Genomic DNA, 23,107 nt, shown 5'->3' with positions numbered 1-23,107 from the left:
TTTGTGGAAACACCCACATTCTGTAACTTCAACTTCTACAGCCTGACACTGCAGAGTCAAGAGAACTCAAAGATCCATAGAGTATTTCTAGAAACGTGGGTTCCTAGACATCAAAGAGGGAACTGTGATGAAGAATAGTACTAAAAAATAATTTAGAAAGTGCCAGGTGGAGGCTGGTCTTGGAGGATGCAGCCTTATTCATGGAAAAGGTGCCAAGGACACCTGCCAAGGAGATGGGAAGTGGGCTCGAAGGACTCCAGCGCCCCAGGAGGAAGTGCTCCCCACCTGATCACACCCCAGAAAAGACAGAATAAGCCAGGTGTCTCTGTAGTTTGATTATATTTGTATGTAGGAGGTGGCCCTGAGGATGTCCTTTCTGAATGAAGATCAACGGCACTAATCAACTTAGCACCCTTCTTGTTTAAGAAACATTTGGTTTGCTTCTATCATCACGCATAGACAGTTCAACTCACTTCATGAAAAGGAGAAGTATATCTGATGACAAGAAAAATCGGGACTTCCCTGGTGGCGCAGTGGTTAAGAATTCACCTGCCAGTGCAGGGGACACGGGTTTGATCCCTGATCTTGGAAGATCCCACATGCCACGGAGCAGCTAAGCCCGTGCACCACAACTACTGAGCCTGTGCTGTAGATCTCATGAGCCACAACTACTGAAGCCCACGTGCCTAGAGCCCGTGCTCCGCAACAAGAAGCCACCACAATGAGAAGCCCACGCACCGCAACGAAGAGTAGCTCCTGCTCGCTGCAACCAGAGAAAGCCTGCGTGCAGTAAAATAAATAAATAAATTAATTTAAAAAATGTATTTGGCTGAAATATACTGAAGTGAAGTATACTTTATGCATGCTTTATTTTCATAGAGGGCTTCGTGAGACAGCCACAGGTCCTGGTATCTCATCAAAACTAAACGGTGTTGCTGAGAATTGTAGTAGCAGCAGTGGTAGTAATAGTCAGTGGGTGGTATTAGCCTAATAATAATGAAGTGAGTTCATTAAGGGGGGGGTGTCACTTAGACGTTGGGTAGTTTTCCGCTCCGTCCTCTTTTCCGTGGCAAAGTGGGCAGGTAAATGCTTTCTTGTCAATAGTTGTCTTTGGTCTTTAATTTAGATGCTTCTGCCCAGCTGAAGCAAGTAGGTAGTGATGGGAAAGGAAGCAGACGAGTAACTTCCCACATGTGTATGAACTGTTGATGCAGTTTACCTCCACTGTGTTCTGTCTGAATGCAGATCCCCAGATACGCTTGCTGGGTTTCCAGACTTCCCCTAGGGAGCTTTGAGTCAGATCTGAGAATCGCTAATCTAGATGTCACTCTAGTGTAGGGACCTACACTGTTTCTAGGGATACCTTTACTGCCCTTGTGTTTTTCAGTCTGGTGGAAAAGTTACTGGCATTTGTTCTAGTGGAGTAGACTCACTACCCAGCTTCAAAAATTGAAGTAATATCAGACAAGGGGATGTAATGACTTCTAGAGGAAGCGGGGCACCCGCTTGGGCCTCTCTCCCAGGATTGTGTGCTCTCCCCCCTGCCCTTGGAGTTCCTTCTCTCTTTTGGGGCACAGATAGTACCCTGAGGCTAGGTAGACCTTATGTTTTGGGGCAGAGAGTGAGTGAGGTGCCAAGGCTGTCTGCAGGACCGTGAGAGTGCCTCCCCCCCGCCCCCCAAATGCTGTGCCCTAGACGACCCCTGCACCTCCCCCTAGGCCTGATGCTGGGTCCTGGGCTAATCGGGGATCTCCTTAGATCCGGGTCCCCTGCCTGAGAGGACCTTCCTCCACCTGCTCCTCCCTGCCTTTGCCTGTGTCCCTAAATTCACCCCTTCCTGCCAGGACTGTGATATGGTATGAACTTGACTTCCTGCATCAAACATGAGTTAGGTGCTCAAACCCTGCCCCACACTCACCCTGCACTACCACCCCATTCCCTGACCCCTAACTGGATCCTAAGCCTTGGGCTCTTAGTAAGGCTGTGATTCTGTCTCAGGGCCACTCACACCCCCACCCAAAGGAGATGCTACTCAAAAGTTGAGGCCAAATTTATTTATAGTAATCGAAAATGTTACAGTTTCCAATTCTGGTGTTTAACACTGTATTAGCCACTTTTTCATTTTAAAATCTCAGCTGCTTTATCTAAAGCATGAAGTTTTTAGAAGGTAACCAGAAAGCTCACATGGTGTGAACCTTTTTTGTATGCATTATAGAAGTATTGCAGGGTCATTGTGTGACATGTATTGATTAATGTATTCACGATTCAAATTGTCCTTTCAAGGGAGAAGGTCTTTTCTTTGCAAATGTCATCGAACCCACTTTCTGTCTGTTGAAATTGTTTCTAATTGGCTCTGAAATGTTTCTCAGACCTGGGTGCTCACGTTCTGCCCATAGTAGTCTGTGTGCCTGTGCTCCTCATCCACGTAACTCCTAGCTAGTGGCTGTTTCTCATGTTGCCAGGTGTGCCTCATGTGTTGTAGGTGTGCATCTACCCCTCCCATCCCACGTTAACCCTCTGTGGGAGGTATTATTAGCACCATTTTTTACTACTGGAAACTGAGACTTAAGAGTCTTAAAAAATAAGTAGCGAGTGGTCTCTCCACAAGTGATGATGGTGCTAGGTCCACACCCAGATTTTTGACTCCAAAGCCAGCCTTGTTCTTTGCTTCTTACTTTTTTATAATTGGAAAAAAATTTAAAATATAGAAACTTAAAGAGAATGATAAGAAATCAAACCCATGTATTCTCTTCTGGAATTGACAGATGTTAGCATTTTGGCGTATTTCATATTTTTTCTAAATAAAACATGAGAAGTTCTCATTTTACTCCTCCCAGTTTGGATCTTTTCCCTTCTTACCCTCCACCCCATCCTGCCCTAACACCTCCTCCGGAGGCAATTTGGCCTCTATCCAGACCATGTTTCTATGCTTTTACTACACATACATGTATTTATTGTTGGCATATAGCTTGGTTTCTGTGTTTAACAAAGTATGTAAAATTTTATTTATAATATATAAATAAATTCTATTGTATTTATTTTGCAACCTACTGTTTTCCCCGGTTTTGTTTTTGGAGTTGTTACATATAGATCAGAATTATTCATTTTGATGGCCGTCTAATATTCCATTAGATGAATATATTGTAATGTACCCTACTGATAGACATTTAGCTTGCTTCCAATTTTTTATTCTTTTGCAAACAATGCCACACATGTGTCTGTGCTTATCTAGGGAATGTACTCAGAGGAGGAATCGTCAGGGCCTGGGGTTGGCACAGTTTCTTCTCTGCTAGGTATTTCCCTATTGCTCTCCAAAGTGTACGTAGACTTCCACCCGTCATGTATGAGGGCAGATTTCTCCACATTCTCATCACCTCTTGGTGCTGTTGGACTATAATTTTAGCCAGTTGTGAAATAGTATCTCTTTGTCTTAGTTTTAACTTGCGTCAGGCTGGTGACTGCTCATTACAACTGTAGACATTGAGCATAAACTTCTCACCAGTCAGGCTCCCATTCTTATGAACTGGTTGGTCATATCTTTTGTTCGTTTTTCTGTTTTTTTTTCTTTTTTTCCCTGCTGATTTTTAGGAACTCTGTATACTGCCAATATTAGTCATTTGTCAAAAAGTATTTGAATGCCATTATCTTCTCCTTGTCAGTCATTTTCATTTGTTTGTTTATGGTGTTTTGTATAATATACACATTTTAAATTTTGGTAGAAAGTTATCAATCTTTCTGTGCTGTGTTGTGTGTCTTGTTTGTCTGTCATAAGCTTTAGAGTTTTGTTTTGCATCTTTAGGTCTGTAATTACACCCCTCCCCCACATTCTTACCCATCGTTCTCTTCCTTACTCTGTTTTTCTCCATAGCACTTATCATCTTGTAATATATCCTACACTTATCTGTTTTGTTTATTTATGTGTTATCTGTTTCCCTCCACTAGAATGTAAGCTCCCTGAGGACAGTGGCTTTTGTCTGTTTTGTTCATGGCTATATCCCTAACACCTGGAATAGTCACAGGCATATAGTAGGTGCTCAATAAATATTTGTTGAACAAATAAAGAATAATCCACATGGAATGTATTTCTTGTGTATATAGTATGAATAGAGCTGTCACCCTTTGTTCCCCTCATGGAAAGCTGGTTTCTCTAACACCATTTATTGGATAGTCCATCCTTCCCCCACTGATTCTTTTCATTCAACCTTTATCAAGCTGGAGTTGTTTCCCTCATGCCACTGTCTTTATATATTTCTGTTCCCCTGCCTCTGTGCTGAAGTCTGCAGAAAAGCCAGTCTTCACACACACAAGTGGGAGTGGGGGTGATGAAGGGCTAGGTTCCACTTACGGAGAGTATTTCTCTGATGAGTCAATCGGTAAACATTTAAGAAGCAAGTTTTATGAACCAAATGTAAAAATGGACCTGAGTCCTCAAAGCCCTCAAAGGACTTTCTGGTTGACGTTAAAACTCGTTATAACTCAAGGCAGAATATAAGGGTTAAGCAGGACAATTAGCTGTGTGCTGGGAACACACAAGCTGGAGAACATAGTGGTTAAGTTTGTAGGCTTCAAGTAAATTCAATCTTTGTATCCTGCATCTGCTCCTGACTGGGCTTTGTATCTTGAGCAACTTATTGATCTTCTCCAACATTTAGTTTCCTTATCAAAAAAATGGGAATGATGATAATAGTACCTGCTTCAGGGGTTGTTGATTGACTGAAAGAATGTACGCTAAGGGTGTAGCTCAGTGCCTGTAAATGTTCACTAATTCTAGTGTGCGTGGAGTCTTTAGGGAGGAGGTGAAATTTGACTGGGTCTTGCAGCATGGGTTAGATTTTTCTGGGCAGGGATTGAGTAGGTGGAAAAGGACGTGCCAGACAAGATACAGAATAAATAAAAAACAAAAGCATGGAAGCCAGAAAGTATAGGGTGAGTTCAGGGAGCATTATTCTAGTTTGACTGGATTGTAGGAGGGAGTAATGATGAAGAGACTGGAAATGTAGGTTGGGCCTAATTGCTGTGGATTACCAGCAACAAGCCAAGAAAATGTCCTTTATTACTAAGCTCCTAATTCCTCGATGGCTCCCCATTGCCTGATCAGATCTGAGCCTCAGAGGGATGTCTCTGGCAGGGCGTGCTTGGCAAACAGGAGAGGAGAGGGGCAGGGAGGGCAGCTAGGGGGCTCCCAGGAGAGTCCTGGTCAGTACAGTTGAGGGTCCATGTCCCAGGGAACCTGAACTTTAGGAACATGTTGTGTGTGTGTGTGTGTGTGTAATTAAAACCTCCTTTATTTTTTTGTTTTGTTTTGTCTTAAAATTGACAAGACTAGTATAAGCATCTTTAAAAAATTTTTTTTTATTGGCCTATAGTTGACTTACAAAGTTGTGTTAGTCTCAGGTGTACAGCAAAATGAATCAGTTATACATGTACATATATTAGATTCTTTTCCCATATAGGTCATTACAGAGTACTGAGTAGAGTTCCCTGTGCTTTACAGTAGGTCCTTATTAGTTATCTGCTTTATATATAGTAGTGTGTATATGTCAATAGGACCATTTATTTAAACTACCTTTTTTTTTTTTTTTTTTTTGCAGTATGCGGGCCTCTCACTGTTGTGGCCTCACCCACCGCGGAGCACAGGCTCCAGACGCGCAGGCTCATCGGCCATGGCTCACGGGCCCAGCCGCTCCGTGGCATGTGGGATCCTCCCGGACCGGGGCATGAACCCGTGTCCCCTGCATCGGCAGGCGGACTCTCAACCACTGCGCCACCAGGGAAGCCCCCATTTTTTTTTAGCATCAGCTTTGTGCCAGGTGTGGAGCTGGGTGCTTCCATATACATGCCTACCTCAGAAATACTGCAGGTTGGGTTCCACACCACCGCAATAAAGCAAATATTGCAGTAAAGTGAATCACATGAACTTTTTTGTTTCCCAGTGCATATAAAAGTTATACTGTAGTCTATTAAGTGTGCAATAGCATTATGTATAAAAAGACAATGTGACACCTAATTAAAAATACTTTGTTCGGGACTTCCCTGGTGGTGCAGTGGTTAAGAATCTGCTGGCCAATGCAGGGTACACGGGTTCGAACCCTGGTCTGGGAAGATCCCACATGCCACGGAGCAACTAAGCCCATGCGCCACAACTACTGAGCCTGCGCTCTAGAGCCCACAAGCCACAACTACTGAAGCCTGCGTGCCTAGAGCCCGTGCTCCGCAACAAGAGAAGCCACTGCAATGAGAAGCCGGCGCGCACCAACAAAGACCCAATGCAGCCAAAAATAAATTAATTAATTAAAAAAAGGGCTTCCCTGGTGGCGCAGTGGTTGAGAGTCCGCCTGCCGATGCAGGGGACACGGGTTCGTGCCCCACTCCGGGAAGATCCCACACGCCGCAGAGCGGCTAGGCCCGTGAGCCATGGCCGCTGAGTCTGCGCGTCCGGAGCCTGTGCTCCGCAACGGGAGAGACCACAACAGTGAGAGGCCTGCGTACCGCAAAAAAAAACCCAAACAAACAAAAAAAAACTTTGTTGCTGAAAAATGATCACTAATCATCATCTGAACCTTCAGTGAGTTGTAATCTTTTTGCTGGTGGAGGATTTAAAATATTGCAAGAATTACCAGAGTGTGACACAGAGATACAAAGCGAGCAAATGCTGTTGGAAAAGTGGTGCCGACAGACTTGCTCAGTGCAGGGTTGCCACAGACCTTCAATTTGTGAAAAATGTGACGTGTAAAGCACCATAAAATGAAGTGCAGTAAGATGAGTGATGCCTGTACCTCCTCTAGTTGTTTAGCCTGAAACAGTTCTCTCCCTGGATATTCCTGCTCAGTGTGTGGTCGTCTGTCCCTGATACTGTACCCATCCAGGGAAGCACAGGGATAGAGAAGCTCAGAGGACCCTCTTTGCCACTTCTCCATCCCACCTTCCAATAAGGTCACAGAAGAGGAAAGAATAGCCTGAAGACTTAGGGCTCCAGCAAATCCTTTGTTACAGAAGGTATCATCTGCCAGTATTCTTCCCAGCCTGGCCTAATTTCTAGGCAGCATTGCCGCGATAGGTTGTCGTCATAGGGAAGATAGACCTCTGGACATCAGGCTGGTGTGAACGGAAGAGCCTGGGCCTTGTCATCAAAGAGAAGTGGGTTTAGAGCTCAGCCCTGCCAGAATCGAGCTCTAGGGTGACCACCTGTCCTGGTTTGCCTGCGAATGAGAAGGTTCCTGACTCACGAGACTAGAACCTAGAAAGTTCCGGGCAAGCTGGAATGAGCTGGTTACCTCTTTAGCCCTGTGGTCTGAACCTTTCCCTCACCCCGTCGGCAGACGGCAGGTGCATCCTATCTCTTGGTAGGTGGGGAGACCTGACATCATTCTGCCTGCTTCCTTATTGCGCTAATGTGTGTGTTTCTTTCTCCATTTACTGCCTCACTGGGATGTTGATTCCCTGAAAGTGGAGACCAGGTCTTCCTGGCTCACTGCTGTGCTCCCGGAATCTAGCACTGGGCCCGATGCAGAGGGGATCACAGCTGATTGTTAAGGAATGAACAGACAATGAAACTGTAGGAACCCCAGTTCCCTCGTCTATGGGGATAACGACTCTTAGGGTTGTTTCTGAGGATAATGAGCTAAGCCAGCAAAAGCCCTGGTGCTCGGTACACCCCTTTTTCTTCCTTCCCAGTGAATGCACACAGATTGGAACGCCGGTTTATCCATCCTTCCCTGGTGTTTACATGGCCCAGTCATGTTCAGGCACCCAGGGTGCTATTTCTCCTTAAACAGAAGTTGGGTTATCTTTAATATAAGATAGAAATCAAACCACATTAGATTATTTTACCTCAGAAGCCAGTTTCAACCGATCCTTTTGAATAGTATAGTTCTATTATTATATATTACTTCAAACTTAATAGAAAAAAATTGATTAAAATGTGTGCCCTGTTCATATCTGGCCTGGCTGAATGCCACAAGACACATTAATTGAAAATGAATTTCTACAAACCCAGTCAAGCATCATGAAGATGAAAAATGTACCTTTTCCCTCCATTCCTTCATTGATTTTTCATTTTCCCCACTCAGAGCTTCATTTAGCAATTTTTCAGTTTCGTTTTGCTGTGGCCTTAATTCATCCCCTTCACTCCCCCCAAAATGAGATAATGTACCATTTTCTTTGTCCTTTTTAAACTGTTCTTTCATGCTGCATTAGTGCAGGGCAGATCCTGTTCTTGTCTTACATCCCTGTGCTTTATTGTTTTTTAGGAAAAGAGGGTAACCTTCTTTTTAAAATTCTTACCATGGTGGTTTTTATCAAAGGGAATGCACTTTAAAAATACATAACTATGAAATTAGTGTTACAACACTTCTAAAATGAATTAAGAGAAACTGCAGCAAAAATAAAAAACCTTTTCAGAGGAAGAGTATTAGATATCAATTATTCTCATTTTTCAGGGTGAGGTATTTGGGGATCAAACACGAGTCCTGTTTTGTTGAGGGAAATGGAGAAAGCTATTTGCCAGATCACAAGAGGCTGAATTGAAAACAAGGCTGGGTCAGGATAAGAGGGAGCAAAGGGAGGTGACTAAAACCCCAGGTGAGTTCTAGAAGGTTCTTGCCTGTCTTGTGCCAACCGTGCCCCAGTCTGTTCGCCGAGTCCCTGGATCTCTAGGGGTTTTGATAACAATAATGGGGATCTTCAAGCTATCTTCCTGTCAAATTTTCAAATAATCGAACAGCATACTTTTCCCATGAAAAGTTGAGAAGGGCTCACATTCAAGTATCCTACTGCTTTACCCTGAGCTAGAATTCAGAACCCTGGTTATCTCATTTTGATTAGAAGCTTTGATTGGCAATTAGCCATCTTTGGTACATTTTCAATGGGAAAATGAATTATTTTTTTATCAATGCAGTTTAAAGTAGAAAGTGTTTTTAAATGAGGGCCCATTAGTAGGAGTAACAAAGTGGGGTGTTGGTGACAGAGGTTTGGAAACCTTATTAATGTGTCGAGTTTCATGATAGGCACATACACACACACCCTGATTTTGAATAAAAGTACCTGTGGACTTTAATTGGTTATTCTTAAAATTCGAATGAAAACAAAATAAAACAGATTTCAAAGAAAATGAACATAAACTTAGTTTGGATTTAAAAAACTGAATTCCCTTTTCCTTACAAGATTTTAAACAATTTAATTCAATGTGATCATCAGTTGTAACATACCTTCTAATATCATGCCCTGTTCCATTGTGTCTCCTGTTTTACATAAGGCATTTTCAGATACATGTATATCATCATTTGCCAGCTGGTAAGAGAAAACACCCCAAAGCACAATTTCTTAAAAAAAAACATATCAAGTGCTATCTAGTATTTAATACTTATTTGCTGCTGCATTTCTTATATTCATTCATTTCTCTCCACATCCCCAACCTCAATATTGAGTTATGTTTCATGAGTCTTGCACAATTGGGTACTATTCACATCCTTCTAATTATAGGGCTGTATCACATTCTGACATCTAACATGAAATGACCCTACATGTCTGTCACCAATGGAAAAAAATTCCAGGAAGCTGAAAAGCCTTGCAACCTCCTGGGTTGCTGTGAATCCATAACAGGACCTTACTAAATTTTTGTACAATTTCATTTTGGTCTGGTTGACATACAAGGTCTTTTTGAAAGAAATTGCGAGGGATCCTTTCACTATAGGAATCTGTTTCCAAAGAAGTTTATAAAAATGTGTGGATTGATAGGGGTGATTTCACCTCCTAAGAGGACTACTCTTTCATATAAGATAATTGATGCACTAAACATCTGTTCCATGTGGGTTTGCTGTCTGGTGCAAGGGAAAGATGTAAACAAAGAGTGGTAGTGACAATGATGGGTTCTACTAGGGGTTTGCTCGAAGGGCTGAAATGGAACAGAGGAGAGAGACACAAAGCCAGCCTGGAGGACTTGGGAAGAGCTGGCCTGGGAGGTGACTGTTGAGTACTTCCTGACAGAAGATTTCCTGGTGGAAAAAGGAATGGAGGGTGGGAGGGCATGCCTGGTGAAGGCACCAGCCTGTGCAGAGGCCTGGTAGCAGGACCATCGTATGTCCACAGCACGCTGAGTATGGAGTGGCTTGTAAGCAGGGTTCATTGTGGGACAGAGCAGGCACGAAATGAAACTGCGGAGATAAATTGGGACCACAGCAGAGGTGCCTCATGTCCACGCTAGGGAGTTGGAACATTAGAAGCTTGGGAGGGTTGTTTTGTTTTGTTTGTACTTTTTTCTTTTATTGAAGTATAGTTGATTTACAATGTTGTGTTAGGTTCAGGTGTACAGCAAAGTGATTTGGTTATATATAATCGATTCTTTTCCATTATAGGTTATTACAAGATATTGAGTATAGTTCCCTGTGCTATACAGTAGGTCCTTGTTGGTTATCTCTTTTATATATAGTAGGTGTATATGTGAATCCCAAACTCCTAATTTATCCCGCCCCCCCAGAAGCTTGGGAGGGTTTTTAAGTAAGAGGGTGATATATGTAGCATCTCTGGGGTCGAGCCTAGAAGTCGATGACTCCATCCAGGTGACTCCAGTGTGTGGGTCTGGTTAAGAGGGATCGCTTAGCTCGAACCATCTATGCAGGTAACTCAGTTGTGGCTGATGTGAAGAAAAGCTGGTTCCAGTTTTAAGAAACCAGATGACCCCCCCACTGCCCACCTTAAATATCAATCTGGCCTGTAGTCTTAGAAACCTAGCATCCTGCATTATCAGTTAGGCTGTAAGACATATACACAGTTTGAATTACAAAAAAAAAATCATGCTAACGAAGACAAAATTAGACATCAGTTCAATCAGTTAACTGAGTTAACATCAGTTAAAAGGTTCTAGATTTTACTGGGTTTCTTCCCTTTGTTCTCTAAGGGGGTTTACTGTTTGATATTTAAATTTAACTGTTACAAGAAGATTACATTCTTGGGTAACTACATTTTCCAGACCTCATCTAAGTTCTCATTTCTTAATGCCTTGACTTGAGCCTGGTAACTTGGGTCATTTACCACCACCTGGTGACAGCTAGATTTAAATGCAGATTCTTGAAGTGTACATAAACCTCTTGAAGGTCAAATTTACAAACTTACATAGAGCATGGACTTGAGGATATGGGGAGGGGGAAGGGTAAGCTGGGAAGAAGTGAGAGAGTGGCATGGACATATATACACTACCAAACGTAAAATAGATAGCTAGTGGGAAGCAGCCGCATAGCACAGGGAGATCAGCTCCGTGCTTTGTGACCACCTAGAGGGGTGGGATAGGGAGGGTGGGAGGGAGGGAGACGCAAGAGGGAAGAGATATGGGAACATTTGTATATGTATAACAGATTCACTTTGTTATAAAGCAGAAACTAACACACCATTGTAAAGCAATTATACTCCAACAAAGATGTTAAAAAAAAAAAAAAAAAAAAAAGAAAAGCGAGAGCAAAGGTGCCAAATGGATTTTACTTGCATACCGGCTGCATAGTTCCCTGGATTTTGGGTGCCCCCGATTTTGGGAGTTGCTTCGGAGGTTATGTGTTTAGCAAGTCTGTCTTGGTTCATCTAGGCCTCCAAGAGTCTGTTCCAGACAAATATGCCCCTGGAGTCTAAGGCGTGGATTGTTTAGAGATAATGGATGGACGGATTCTTTGATTCGTCCATTCAATGTCTGAGAATATGAAGATGATCAAGGTCTTTATTCTCAAGCTGACGGTCTAGGGAGGGAGAAATACCAGTAATAACATAGTAGTAGCTAATTTTTGAGTGTTTATCATGCTAGGTGCTACAGGAGACGATATTTCAAGGCTCTTCGAAGTTGGCAGTCAGAAATAACAGCATTTTCCACACAAATGATTTAGATATTGTGGAAAAGAACCAAAGGCTTGGGAGTCAGACAGTACCTAGAATATTAGCAAACCCAGAGGCGTGACAGCCTGCTTATTTTAGAAACTGGGTGTCGCACTTGGGAGAAGGCATGGGATGTGCTCCAGGAGCAGACCTCAGGGGGGAGTAACTTGGGCATGAGGGGCCAGCCATGGACTGACTGCCAACCTAAGCATCCTTTTTCTCTAATCCGAGCAAGTCAGCTCTGGCCACAGAATGTACTGTACAAGATGCTTCTATGAGAAATGCTCAAGGATGAAAGCAAATGAGTGTGCACAGCATTCATTTTTAGTGCAAAAGCACAATCGCTTCTTGAAGCATCAGTTGCTGAAAAATGCGATTCTTGTTGTCAGAAGCTTCAGATCCCCTACATCCTTCCCTCAACCTATTCTTTTTCTCCAGAATGAGATGCCTCCTCACGCTAGCATTAGCCCAGAGTTCTCCCCTCAGCTGTCTCTCCAGATGATATCTCTGCTTTGCATTTATTTCTTTTTAAAACTAAAATCTAGGGACAAAGGTGAGCAGAATCATCTTGGTCTCCTCCTGTGAGCTGTTCATTAGGGTGCCCTTAACCCACACCTCTTGCTTCTCTTGACTCACAAAGCACTCTGATTACTTCAGAGATAGTGAAACTAGTGTGCGTGAAGTCACTTTTTGTGTTATTTGATGAAGTACTACCCCTGACCTTCTTGGAATAGTTTAGTTCATTTCAGTACACACTTTACCTATCATTTAAAGATTTTAAAAGCTTTAAAAATTTCTAACACTATAAGAAGGAATGAAAAAGGGACACTGTAAGGATGATTTTTGCAAATTATTCCTACAAAAATGAAGGAAATTTAAACAAAACAAACTTTTGTTTTGCTCATAATCCTACCCCAACCCCGGAACGATTTTGTTTATCTAACTTTTCTTCCAGCTTTTACTTTCATCATTGTAAACTCTTGTTTTTCTATCCCTTGAGGCTTTTTGTAAACACTTTTCCATTTTGTAATATATTTGTTTTTAGTGTTTGTGTAATATATTCCATCCAAGTGATATTCCATAATTTATCACCCGTTCCTTTAGTGCTGGACATTAAGGTTATTTCCATTTTCTCTCTATTATAAATAATTGGAGCAAGAACATCTTTGTATATATAGCTTTCTTCCTACATCTGAATTATATCCTTAGGATAAATTCCCAGGAGTGGGATTAGTAGGTCAAAGGGTATGAACAGCTTTATGGCTCTTCATATTTATTGCTACATTGCCCAAAGGGTCATTCTAATTTACAGCACCACCTGCAACACATGAGAGTAGCTATCCCTCCCAGCCCTTCCAACACTGATTTCTTCAGTCAGTAGTTTGGGGCAAATTTAATAGGTACGAAAGGATAACTAGTGACTGTTTTTAATTGTTAATTTAAAAAATAATTATCGATTTTCTTCTTAAGTATGTTTATTGTATTCTATTTCATATGGTTTGCTTTTCATGTCAGAGAATTATATTTTTTGACACCAGGTGGAATTTAAAATATTTTATCATGAAAATGTCACATTCTCTCAGAACAAAGGGCGTAATGATGAATCATTACTTAGATTCAACAAGCAGCAACATTTGGCCACATCTGCCTTATCTACACCTTCTTTTCCTTTTATTTTTTCCTTTGTGCAGTTATTTTAAAGCAAATCCCAGACATTCTGCATGTTTCCTGTATACTTCATTAAGCATCAATAAAACGTGGACTTTTTCTTCTGTAATCATAATGCTTATTGCCACACCTAACAAAATTAATGATAATTCCTTGGTCCCACTTACTACTAGTCTGTAATAACATTTTCCAACATGTCTTTAAAATTGTCTCTTAACTGATATTTTGTTCCAGTCAGCATACAGAGAGGTCCACTGTATTTGGTTGTTAGGTTTCTGAAAACCTTTAATCTAGAGCATATGCTCTGTTTACTCCCCCGGTACCCCCACCTCAAATTTACCCCCAGCCAGTGACTTATTGCAGGAACTAAGTCAGTTGTCCTATAAACGTTCCCGCATTCTGAATTTGACTTTTTGTTTCCTTAATAGCGCAATTAGATTCCGTTTCAACTTTGTTTTGTCCGGGGAGGCAAGAATACTTCAAGGGTGGTGCTGTGTGATTCATTTCATACTGCTCTGGGGGCACACAATGTCTGGTGATCCCACTTTGGGTGATGCTAAGGCTGATCGTGGATCAGGCGGTGACAGCCCACAACAAAGTCGTAAAGTCCCTCGCGGGCTTTGCCCCCCACTGTCTCATCTGTCCGTGAAGCTTGCTTGAGTCAGTTATTTCCTAGGGGATCGCACAATGGTGATTTTTGAATTCTCTCATTCCTTCCCCACTTATTAACTGGAATTCTTCTGCAGAGTAAAACTTCTTTCTTCATAAACTGGGGCTTTTTAGTAATCTCAACGTGCAGTTTGTAGAAGTAAGGCAGGATAAATGCTTTTTTCTTTTATCCAAATTGCCAAGCTTCTAAGTAAGGAGTTGGTTCCACTGTCATTTCCGAGGAGTTGTCATTGCTGCTTTGTTTTTGGTTTTCTTTTTTAAGAATAATAAAATACTCAGGGTTTTAAAAAATATATATTCCATGTGTTTTACTCATTATTCTTTTTGATGCTCACATTGTCCCATCTTTGCCCCAAGGGAGACCCTTCATGTCCTTGTTTTCAGGTAGAATAAGGTGTCTTAGGCTCATCTAGTATATTTTTTAAAAAATAAAAGATTATGAATTCATACTGACACTTTCATTTCAAATCTAACAAAACTTTTTTTTCTTTGATTTTGTACTTGTATTTCTTTTTCTTACACTAAAAATCTTGTTCCAAATGTTATTATACTACAGTCTATCAAATAGTTTAAAAATATAATACCAATATTACTACTAAAATTTTCCCAGTGAGTGCAATTGTTTATCTTTAGAACACATTCCACTAAAAACATCCAGTCAAATTACCTTGTCCTAACAACACTTGAATTAATTCGTTTAACCAATTTGGTATATGGTTAAGTTCTTTCTGTTCTGTTTCTTTTCAAATTTTAGGATTCACTTTTTTCCCCTTTTTGGTTTTTATTTTTTGAATCTGTAAAATGTGCTTTCAAAATTGAACTTATGTAACAAGGTATTATCACAAAAGTCTTTGTTCTGTTCTGTCTCCTCCATCTAATTTCCTCCCTCTCCCTGTTGGTAAATATTAAGATTTGTTTGATCTTTGCAGTGTTTCATTTTGCAAATATATATTCATTCATATGTCTTCACCAGTTTTACACCAAAGCCAGCATACCATCTACTCCTTACAATATATCGTGTCAGGGTTTTAGAGATCTTCATTTTTTCTTGAAGGTTACATAGGCATCCATTGTTAAGATGAACCATAGTTTATTTATCAGGCACTTATTGATGGAGTTCTGTTTTTGTGTGTGTGTTTTCTAAAAACAAAAATCCTGTGTCCAAGTCATTTCATATTTTGGCTAATGATTCTTTGGGATCTATTCCTAGAAGTGGAGTTGCTGGGTCAAAGGTTAAATGTAATTGTATACTTCTTTTTTAAAGAAATTAATTAATTAATTTTTGGCTGCCGTTAGGTCTCCGTTGCTGCACATGGGCTTTTTCTAGTTGCAGTGAGCGGGGGCTACTCTTCGTTGTGGTGCGTGGGCTTCTCACTGCAGTGGCTTCTCTGGTTGCAGAGCACGGGCTCTAGGCACGCGGGCTCAGTAGTTGTGGTGCACGGGCTTAGTTGCTCTGCGGCATGTGGGATCTTCCCGGACCAGGGCTGGAACCCATGTTCCCTGCGTTGGCAGGCAGATTCTTAACCACTGTGCCACCAGGGAAGTCCCTACTTGTACTTTTAGTTATTTGCTAGAGTCCCTTCTATACGAATTGTGTCATTTTGCACAGAGAGGGATTTTTTAAAAAAGATTTTGCAGTTGCTCAAATGTCATATGAAAGGTTGTTGGAAAATTAGTGCATTCTTCAAAATCACATGTTATTTATCGAACCTACACACTGTTCCCACTATTGTCCAAGACATAGCCTGGTAGAGAGCACCCTGGTTCCTGCTTTTAGGGAACCTACGATGTGTCTGTGGAGACATGATATGTGAGTGAAAAACAAAGTTAGAGTAGTCCAAGATAGATATAGTATAAAAACAAAGGTGAAAATGCAGCTCAAGTCTCTTTCAGAAGCCTTCCCTGCTTAACCCAGGCCACGTGAGTCCTCAGTCCTCTGAATTTCATTATTACTTTCAGTGACAGTGACCTTTTTCCCAGAGCAAAACTTTTGACACGTGGTTCAACAAATATGAATATACGAACAGGAACAGCAGAGCAGAATGTATGAAATGCAGGCTGCTGCATAAATTCAAGTGAAATAATTTTTTTATGTAGAGTTATGTCTGCATTTCCCAAAGCATCGGTGGGATGTTACTAAGGGTTACACGGCAGAATCAGTGCAGAAATGTTAGGCTAAACAGACCTAATGAAACAACTCCACAACCACGTATGATGTCCCAAGCATACCTGGGCACAGAACCCCCCCGCTCTGCCTCCGTGAAGCACCTCATGTTCATACTGTTCCACGGAACACAAAAGAACCAATGTGTAGTTTCTATTTGAATGAAAACCAAAGGCTTCTCTTCCAGTTGATTAACTTGTACAAATTCTGCATTTTTGATAACAATTTCCAATTTGTTTCTTTCTAGATTGAATCACTAAAGAAAAAGGTGCAGCAGAAACAGCTCTTAATATTGCAGCTTTTAGAAAAGATATCGTTCTTAGAAGGAGAGGTAAGAAGCTGTGTTTCTTTAAGCTGGGGTCTTCCCTATCATTAAATTTTATGTTGCTGAGCCTACCACCGACACTTAATTAAAAATATGGCTATTTCCTGGCCTTATAAAATTGATTGAAGGTTAACTGCCAACACTGAAAATGAGGTTCTGACAGCTAGTTTTTCTTTACCATCTGACTCTCCTCATTCCCCCTTGCTGCTCACCTCTGCTTTTTGGCTCCCATTTTTCTTATTCAGGAATTTTCTTAGCAAGTCTGATAAGCTGTTGATGAACACTGATAACTCCCCACATCTGTGTTGTATGTTATAATTTGCCAAGTATTTTCACATACATTTCTCAATGATCCTCTCAACAACTTTAAGCAAGGCAAGACAAGGATTATTATCTCCATGTTAACCAAAAAAAAGAAAAAGAAAAAAGGCACAGAGAAGGCAGGTGGCTTTTCTCAAGGTCACACAACTTAATACCAGAGCCAGGCTGAGAGACGGACTCCTCATTCCAGGTGACTTAATTTCACCTGGAACTTTTAAGATATTTAGTATTCCTGACTTTCTGGTCTTTTGAAAGGCATTTTGGGGATTTTGTGGAGGTTCTAGGGAAGGAAATTATGAAGTTGGAAGAACCTTAAAAGCTTCGGTGTTACTAGAAGGGGAAGCCTTCTGTTTTCTCTGAAGACTATTTATTAAGAACTTGGCATTGAGCCTCTTCCTTTTGAGCCTCCGTGAATCTCTCCTTGTCTGTGCCCCGCTTGTAGTCCCTCCTGGGTGAGAGACAGCCCAGGAGAGAATAATAAAATAAGAAGACAGGAAAGTAATGACAGTCATTAAGCTCCTAGTGTGTGTTGGGCACTTTTACTTTGCATATCTTTTGTATAACCTAGAGGTTAAGAGTGGAATCAGACTTGCCCAAATTTGAATGCTAGATCTGCTTATTAGCTGGCTGACCCTAGGTAAGTTTCTTAGAATTAGAAATTGAGGATGAAAACTGTACCTGCCTGTGTGTTCGTGCGATGAGAGTGCCTGACGTGCCTAAGCACCCCATCATTTTCTCTTTATTAAGAGCGATGCCCTATGAGTTAGATTATGTTTCCTCCATTTTGTAGCTGGAGAAACTGAGGTTCAGGGATGTTAAGGAATCTGCCCAAGGTGACTGTTAGAAATGGGTAAGCCTGAGCTCTTAACCACCATGTTTGTAGGGATGGGGAGCTTTACTCTGTGTGGTGGTGGGGCTGCCTATAAAAGTCGTAAGCAGAAGTCCCTCGTGGCCCTTGGGGACCTGGCAGCAGACTCAAAGCCCAGGAATCTCAGTGTCCTGACAGCTGAGTAAGTGGACACTTGTCTTGTCCCACTGTTTTCCCCTCTGCAGTCACTGAGTCCACCTCCAGCTTTATGAATGGACATTTCTGTTTCTAAGACTGCCCTCTGAAATCACAGCTCTCTGTGGGAGGAATCATACTTCCCCAGTGAGAGTCAGAGAGTGAGTGTCCTGGTGAAAGTCATGGGTCCCAAGAGAGTCTGGTTCCAGGAGGGAGAAAAGAGACGCCAACAGGAGAGGCAGCAGGTTACCCAAGACAGTGCCCACCCCTCTCCCCTTCCCCTGGCTGTGCTACTCAGGCCTCCCGGGAGATTAGGAAATGTCCAAGGGGTACTCTGCATTGAGAAGAGCCTTCCTTACACATACGTGTGCTTTGTTTATAAATTCCTTTCTTTTCTTAGTTTAGGTTGCCCAGACTCCGAGATGTGGATATGAGTCCACTAGTTTATTTGGGAGGTGATCCCAGGAAGCCCCAGTGGGAGAGGGGAGAAATGAGTCAGGGAAAGGTCGAAGGCCAATAATGGGTGCCTTACAGAGGTTACCACTGTGGAAAGCTGCTGCTCCCTTACCCTGGGCATCTCTGGAAGATGATGTGCACTGGCCTCTGAGTTACCCTTACCAAAAGGTCAGAAAACTAGGGCATTTATCCATTAACTCCCATCAGTAGCTGGTGAGGGCGGCTCCTGGGGGTGTGTGGCAATTCTGGCCTGCTCTGGGCAGAGCCAACTGGGCTCCAGGGGGCAGAGGAAGCCCCAGGGAAAGAGTCACAAGTGGCATGCCAGGAAATGGTGAGTGTCCATAGCATATGGGTGCGTCTGGCTGTGTCTGCTATGTATATCCAATAAGCCATTCAAAAATGGTTTGAAAACCATCATTCCTTGAGCATTTAAACATTGATTATAAATTTGGTTGATTAGGCTATTTAAATTCTACTACAAATTTAGAATGACTAATTCCTTTTGATCATCCACCTTAAACAGCAGATAAAACGTAGACAAAATGTCAAGATTTGATAATACATTTACACTTTAACTTATTCTAAAATATTAAGTATCTTGGGTTTAATTTATTTCTTCATTGTTTGTGTTCTTGGTTTTTAGTATCTTCCGAAGGCCAATTTCCCTTAGTTAACATCATTTTGACACTTTCCAGACAAATGCAGTGATCTTTTAGATTCAAAGGACATGGAATACCTTCTCCGAATAGCTAAGGCTAGAGGATGCCAATTCTTGGACGGACACAATTCTTGCTTTACAATGTAGGACTAGGTAGCTTCAAGGTGATTCAAACTCAGGACCCCTGATCATTGGGAAGCATTGACCTATCTTTAGCACTATTAAAAAGTATGCATTCCTTATTAATATTTTCCCGTTCTTTGTCAGACTAGGTAGAGATTTCACCTCCTAGGAGATGAGGTTGAGTTTGGGTACTTGGTTTTCCTCTTCAGGCTGTGTGAGTAGTGTATGATGTTACAAACACACTGCTGACTGACTCCTTGCTAACTGTGTGTGACCACTGATGCCAGTGAATGTCTGCCCCTCTTTCCACCTGCTTGTTGTATGACCACCAATGCCAAGCAGCCCTTCCAAGGGCCCTCAAGTCCTGGGACGACCTGACTTAAAGTTCCTTTTGTTATTCTTTACTACTCAACACAGAAATCTTATAAACAAACATGTAATTAACACTCTATAAAAGAAACTACATCATCTTATATATTAATGCTTCCTACTTTTAAAAGTTGATGACAAGTTGTAACATATTGTCATCTTTGTTATCTTTCTCTACACTTTATATTAACTTTCCTTTTGAGTGACATCATGAACACAAGGCATTTCTCAGACTCACCTTGCTCCCACAATAATTTTTTCCTTCTCCTCCTAGTTTTTTTTTTTAATCTTTATTGGAGTATAATTGCTTTACAATGGTGTGTTAGTTTCTGCTTTATAACAAAGTGAATCAGTTATACATATACATATGTTCCCATATCTGTTCCCTCTTGCGTCTCCCTCCCTCCAACCCTCCCTATCCCACCCCTCCAGGCGGTCACAAAGCACCGAGCTGATCTCCCTGAGCTGATCTCCCTGTGCTATGCGGCTGCTTCCCACTAGCTATCTACCTTACGTTTGGTAGTGTATATATGTCCATGCCTCTCTGTCGCTTTGTCACAGCTTACCCTTCCCCCTCCCCATATCCTCAAGTCCATTCTCTAGTAGGTCTGTGTCTTTATTCCTGTCTTACCCCTAGGTTCTTCATGACATTTTTTTCTTAAATTCCATATATATGTTAGCATACGGTATTTGTCTTTCTCTTTCTGACTTACTTCACTCTGTATGACAGACTCTAGGTCTATCCACCTCATAACAAATAGCTCAATTTCGTTTCTTTTTATGGCTGAGTAATATTCCATTGTATATATGTGCCACATCTTCTTTATCCATTCATCCGATGATGGGCACTTAGGTTGTTTCCATCTCCGGGCTATTGTAAATAGAGCTGCAATGAACATTTTGGTACATGACTCTTTTTGAATTATGGTTTTCTCAGGGTATATGCCCAGTAGTGGGATTGCTGGGTCATATGGTAGTTCTATTTGTAGTTTTTTAAGGAACTTCCATACTGTTCCCCATAGTGGCTGTACCAATTCACATTGCCACCAGCAGTGCAAGAGTGTTCCCTTTTCTTCACACCCTCTCCAGCATTTACTGTTTGTAGATTTTTTGATGATGGCCATTCTGACTGGTGTGAGATGATATCTCATTGTAGTTTTGATTTGCATTTCTCTAATGATTAGTGATGTTGAGCCTTCTTTCATGTGTTTGTTGGCAGTCTGTATATCTTCTTTGGAGAAAAGTCTATTTAGGTCTTCTGCCCATTTTTGGATTGGGAGTATCACAGCTCAGCTGCGGAGAGTTCTGCATTACCTCCCTCACCCGTGTAGCAGGGTTCCTGATGTTTGTGGAGTCATTCGTGCTGTATGGCAACAACAGGCGTTTCAGATTGTCCTCATTTTTGTCCTGTCCCTAGATACGATATTGGCTTGTCTCCGAGGAGCCCTGGGTTGTTTTAGTGGAGAGGTATACGGCAGGCTATCTGGGCATGAGTGTTGGTAGTAGGCTAAAGTGCTGTGCCTACTGTTAGGCCCATTTTATTTGTTTTGTTTTGTTAATTTATTTTTTATTAAAGTATAGCTGAATTACAGTTTTGTGTTAATTACTGCTGTACAGCAAAGTGACTCAGTTATACATATATATACATTCTTTTTCATATTCTTTTCCATTATGGTTTATCACAGAATACTGAATATAGTTTCCTGTGCTATACAGTACAACCTTGTTGTTTAAGGCCCATTTTAGTACTGACGGAACTAAATTACTGGGGAAAATGTTTCTTTTTACGATTATGAGGTTGCACTGACATTTTCCAAATTTATCTAATTGTTTTGTTTTACAATACAGGGTTCTGTTGGCCATGAAGAATTTCTATTATGTTGACCTATTCTAAAACCAGGACTTTTTATACCTTGACATTCCATCCCCTGCCTTAAACCATAATGATGCCAGTGGTGGTGTTTCGGGTATCTCTGAAAAGTTTTGGTGGACAGAGCTGGTAACCTCCTATATCCCATCTTATTAATAAAGTAGCTACCCTCTGTTAAGGGCCTAACTGCAGACTCTGGAGCTAGACTGCCTGAGTTCCAATGTCGGCTCTGTCATTTACTAGTTATGTGGTCTGGAGCAAGTTACTTAACTGCTCTGTGTCTTAGTTTGCTAAGGGAGTCCTCTCCACAGAGTTGTTATGAAGGCTAAATTAGTTAACACTAAGTGATTAGAAAAGTACATGGCTCACAGTAAATGCCATGTCTTTACTGTTTCTTCAATGGCTAGGTCCCAGGAACTCCTTTTACTGTTAATGATATATGTATTTCCTCTTTGTCCTTCTCCTCCTCCTCCTTCTTTTAAATAGAAAATGTAGGTGATTTTGGTCCCTGAAATCATCATTTGTACTTACCAATGCTAAAACTCATTCTATTTTGCTACTCCCACCCCCATCAGATCCCTAGAAGTTTGTGCTAGCCTGGCCCCATCAGACTACGTTTTCATCAACTGATTCAAAAATCTGTCTGATGTGAAAATATGCCCATTCTATTTTTTTTCCAAATAACTTTTTATTCACTCATCTCTTGAAGAACTATCCCATCCCCTATTTCCAATATAGAAAATTTTATTATAATAAAATTATGAGTGTCTATCTTCATAAGGTTGATCAGCTTTGTAAATCGGAACAGATTCCATTTCATTTTTCTCTGCTGAAAATTCTCACCTTACAGCTCAAGGAGTCTTGGTTTTGTCCATCTTGCATTTAATGTGTGTTGTGTTGCACATAAACCTCTCAGTGTGTCTGCTGTGCATTCCTGGGTCAGTTATGAATTTTCCGTGTAATGCTAGGGCAGCAGCACCAGGCACCATGTACGAGTTTTCCTGGACATGCATTCTTGTCTAGTGCATGTGTTACAGCCCCGGCTGCTCCCTCCCCTGGGCCTGAGGGAGCTGGGGGAGGAGGCAGCTGCCATTCATTTGACATAATTTCCCCAAAATGCCAAGAGGTGCCATACCAGGTCCTTCTTTTCGGGAAGGCGCACAGCCTCCCAAGCCCCCGGGTGGTCTGTATTTCACAGCTCAACACAAGGTGGTGGTATTTGAAAGGAAAACCCTGGAACCTGATTCTCGGTCCTGGAAGCAATCTCTTCCCCAGCACAGGCCAGGCGGCCAGCTGAGGCTGCTCTTTAGTCACAGTCGGCAAGACTCAGAGTGGAGTGTCCTTGCTTTCCTGTATCAAGGCCTGTCCTTTTTTTAAGTATTTCTGTCGTCCCTCTCTAATTTCCTCCTAGTGCCCATATTCAGGCTCTCATCATCTTTTTTTCTGTCTTGTCAACCTTGTATTAATTCATGTAAATAAAGCTGCATCTTTTTAAAGCGTGCGGTGACAAATGTGAACTAGACATACTGTGGTGATCATTTTGCAGTGTGTACAGATACCAAGTCGTTACGTTGTACAGCTGAAACTAATATAATGTCAATTAAACCTAAATTTTAAAAAGTATATAA

At 41.6% G+C, this 23,107-nt stretch overlaps 1 protein-coding gene across 7 annotated transcripts in view; it reads left to right on the top strand.

Annotated features, from left to right (window-relative positions):
* The window catches only part of MYZAP (myocardial zonula adherens protein), a 132,230-nt gene that overhangs the window by 83,929 nt on the left and 25,194 nt on the right, over positions 1–23,107 (top strand). For 4 of the 7 annotated variants that reach the window (XM_033437008.2, XM_033437009.2, XM_004274667.3 and 1 more), the window contains one exon: positions 16,602–16,685. The exons of 1 other annotated variant lie outside the window; for it this stretch is intronic. In XM_033437008.2, coding sequence (XP_033292899.2) covers positions 16,602–16,685 — 84 coding nt within the window. Of the gene's footprint in view, positions 1–459; positions 4,083–8,438; positions 8,581–16,601; positions 16,686–23,107 lie in introns of those variants that run through there. 2 more of the 7 variants (XR_004485794.2, XM_033437013.2) reach the window with 2 other exon arrangements.

The sequence above is a fragment of the Orcinus orca genome, chromosome 2, assembly GCF_937001465.1.
Source record: "Orcinus orca chromosome 2, mOrcOrc1.1, whole genome shotgun sequence".
NCBI lineage: Eukaryota > Metazoa > Chordata > Mammalia > Artiodactyla > Delphinidae > Orcinus > Orcinus orca.
Note: the sequence above shows the minus strand (reverse complement) of the source record. Positions and strands in the feature narration are given on the sequence as shown.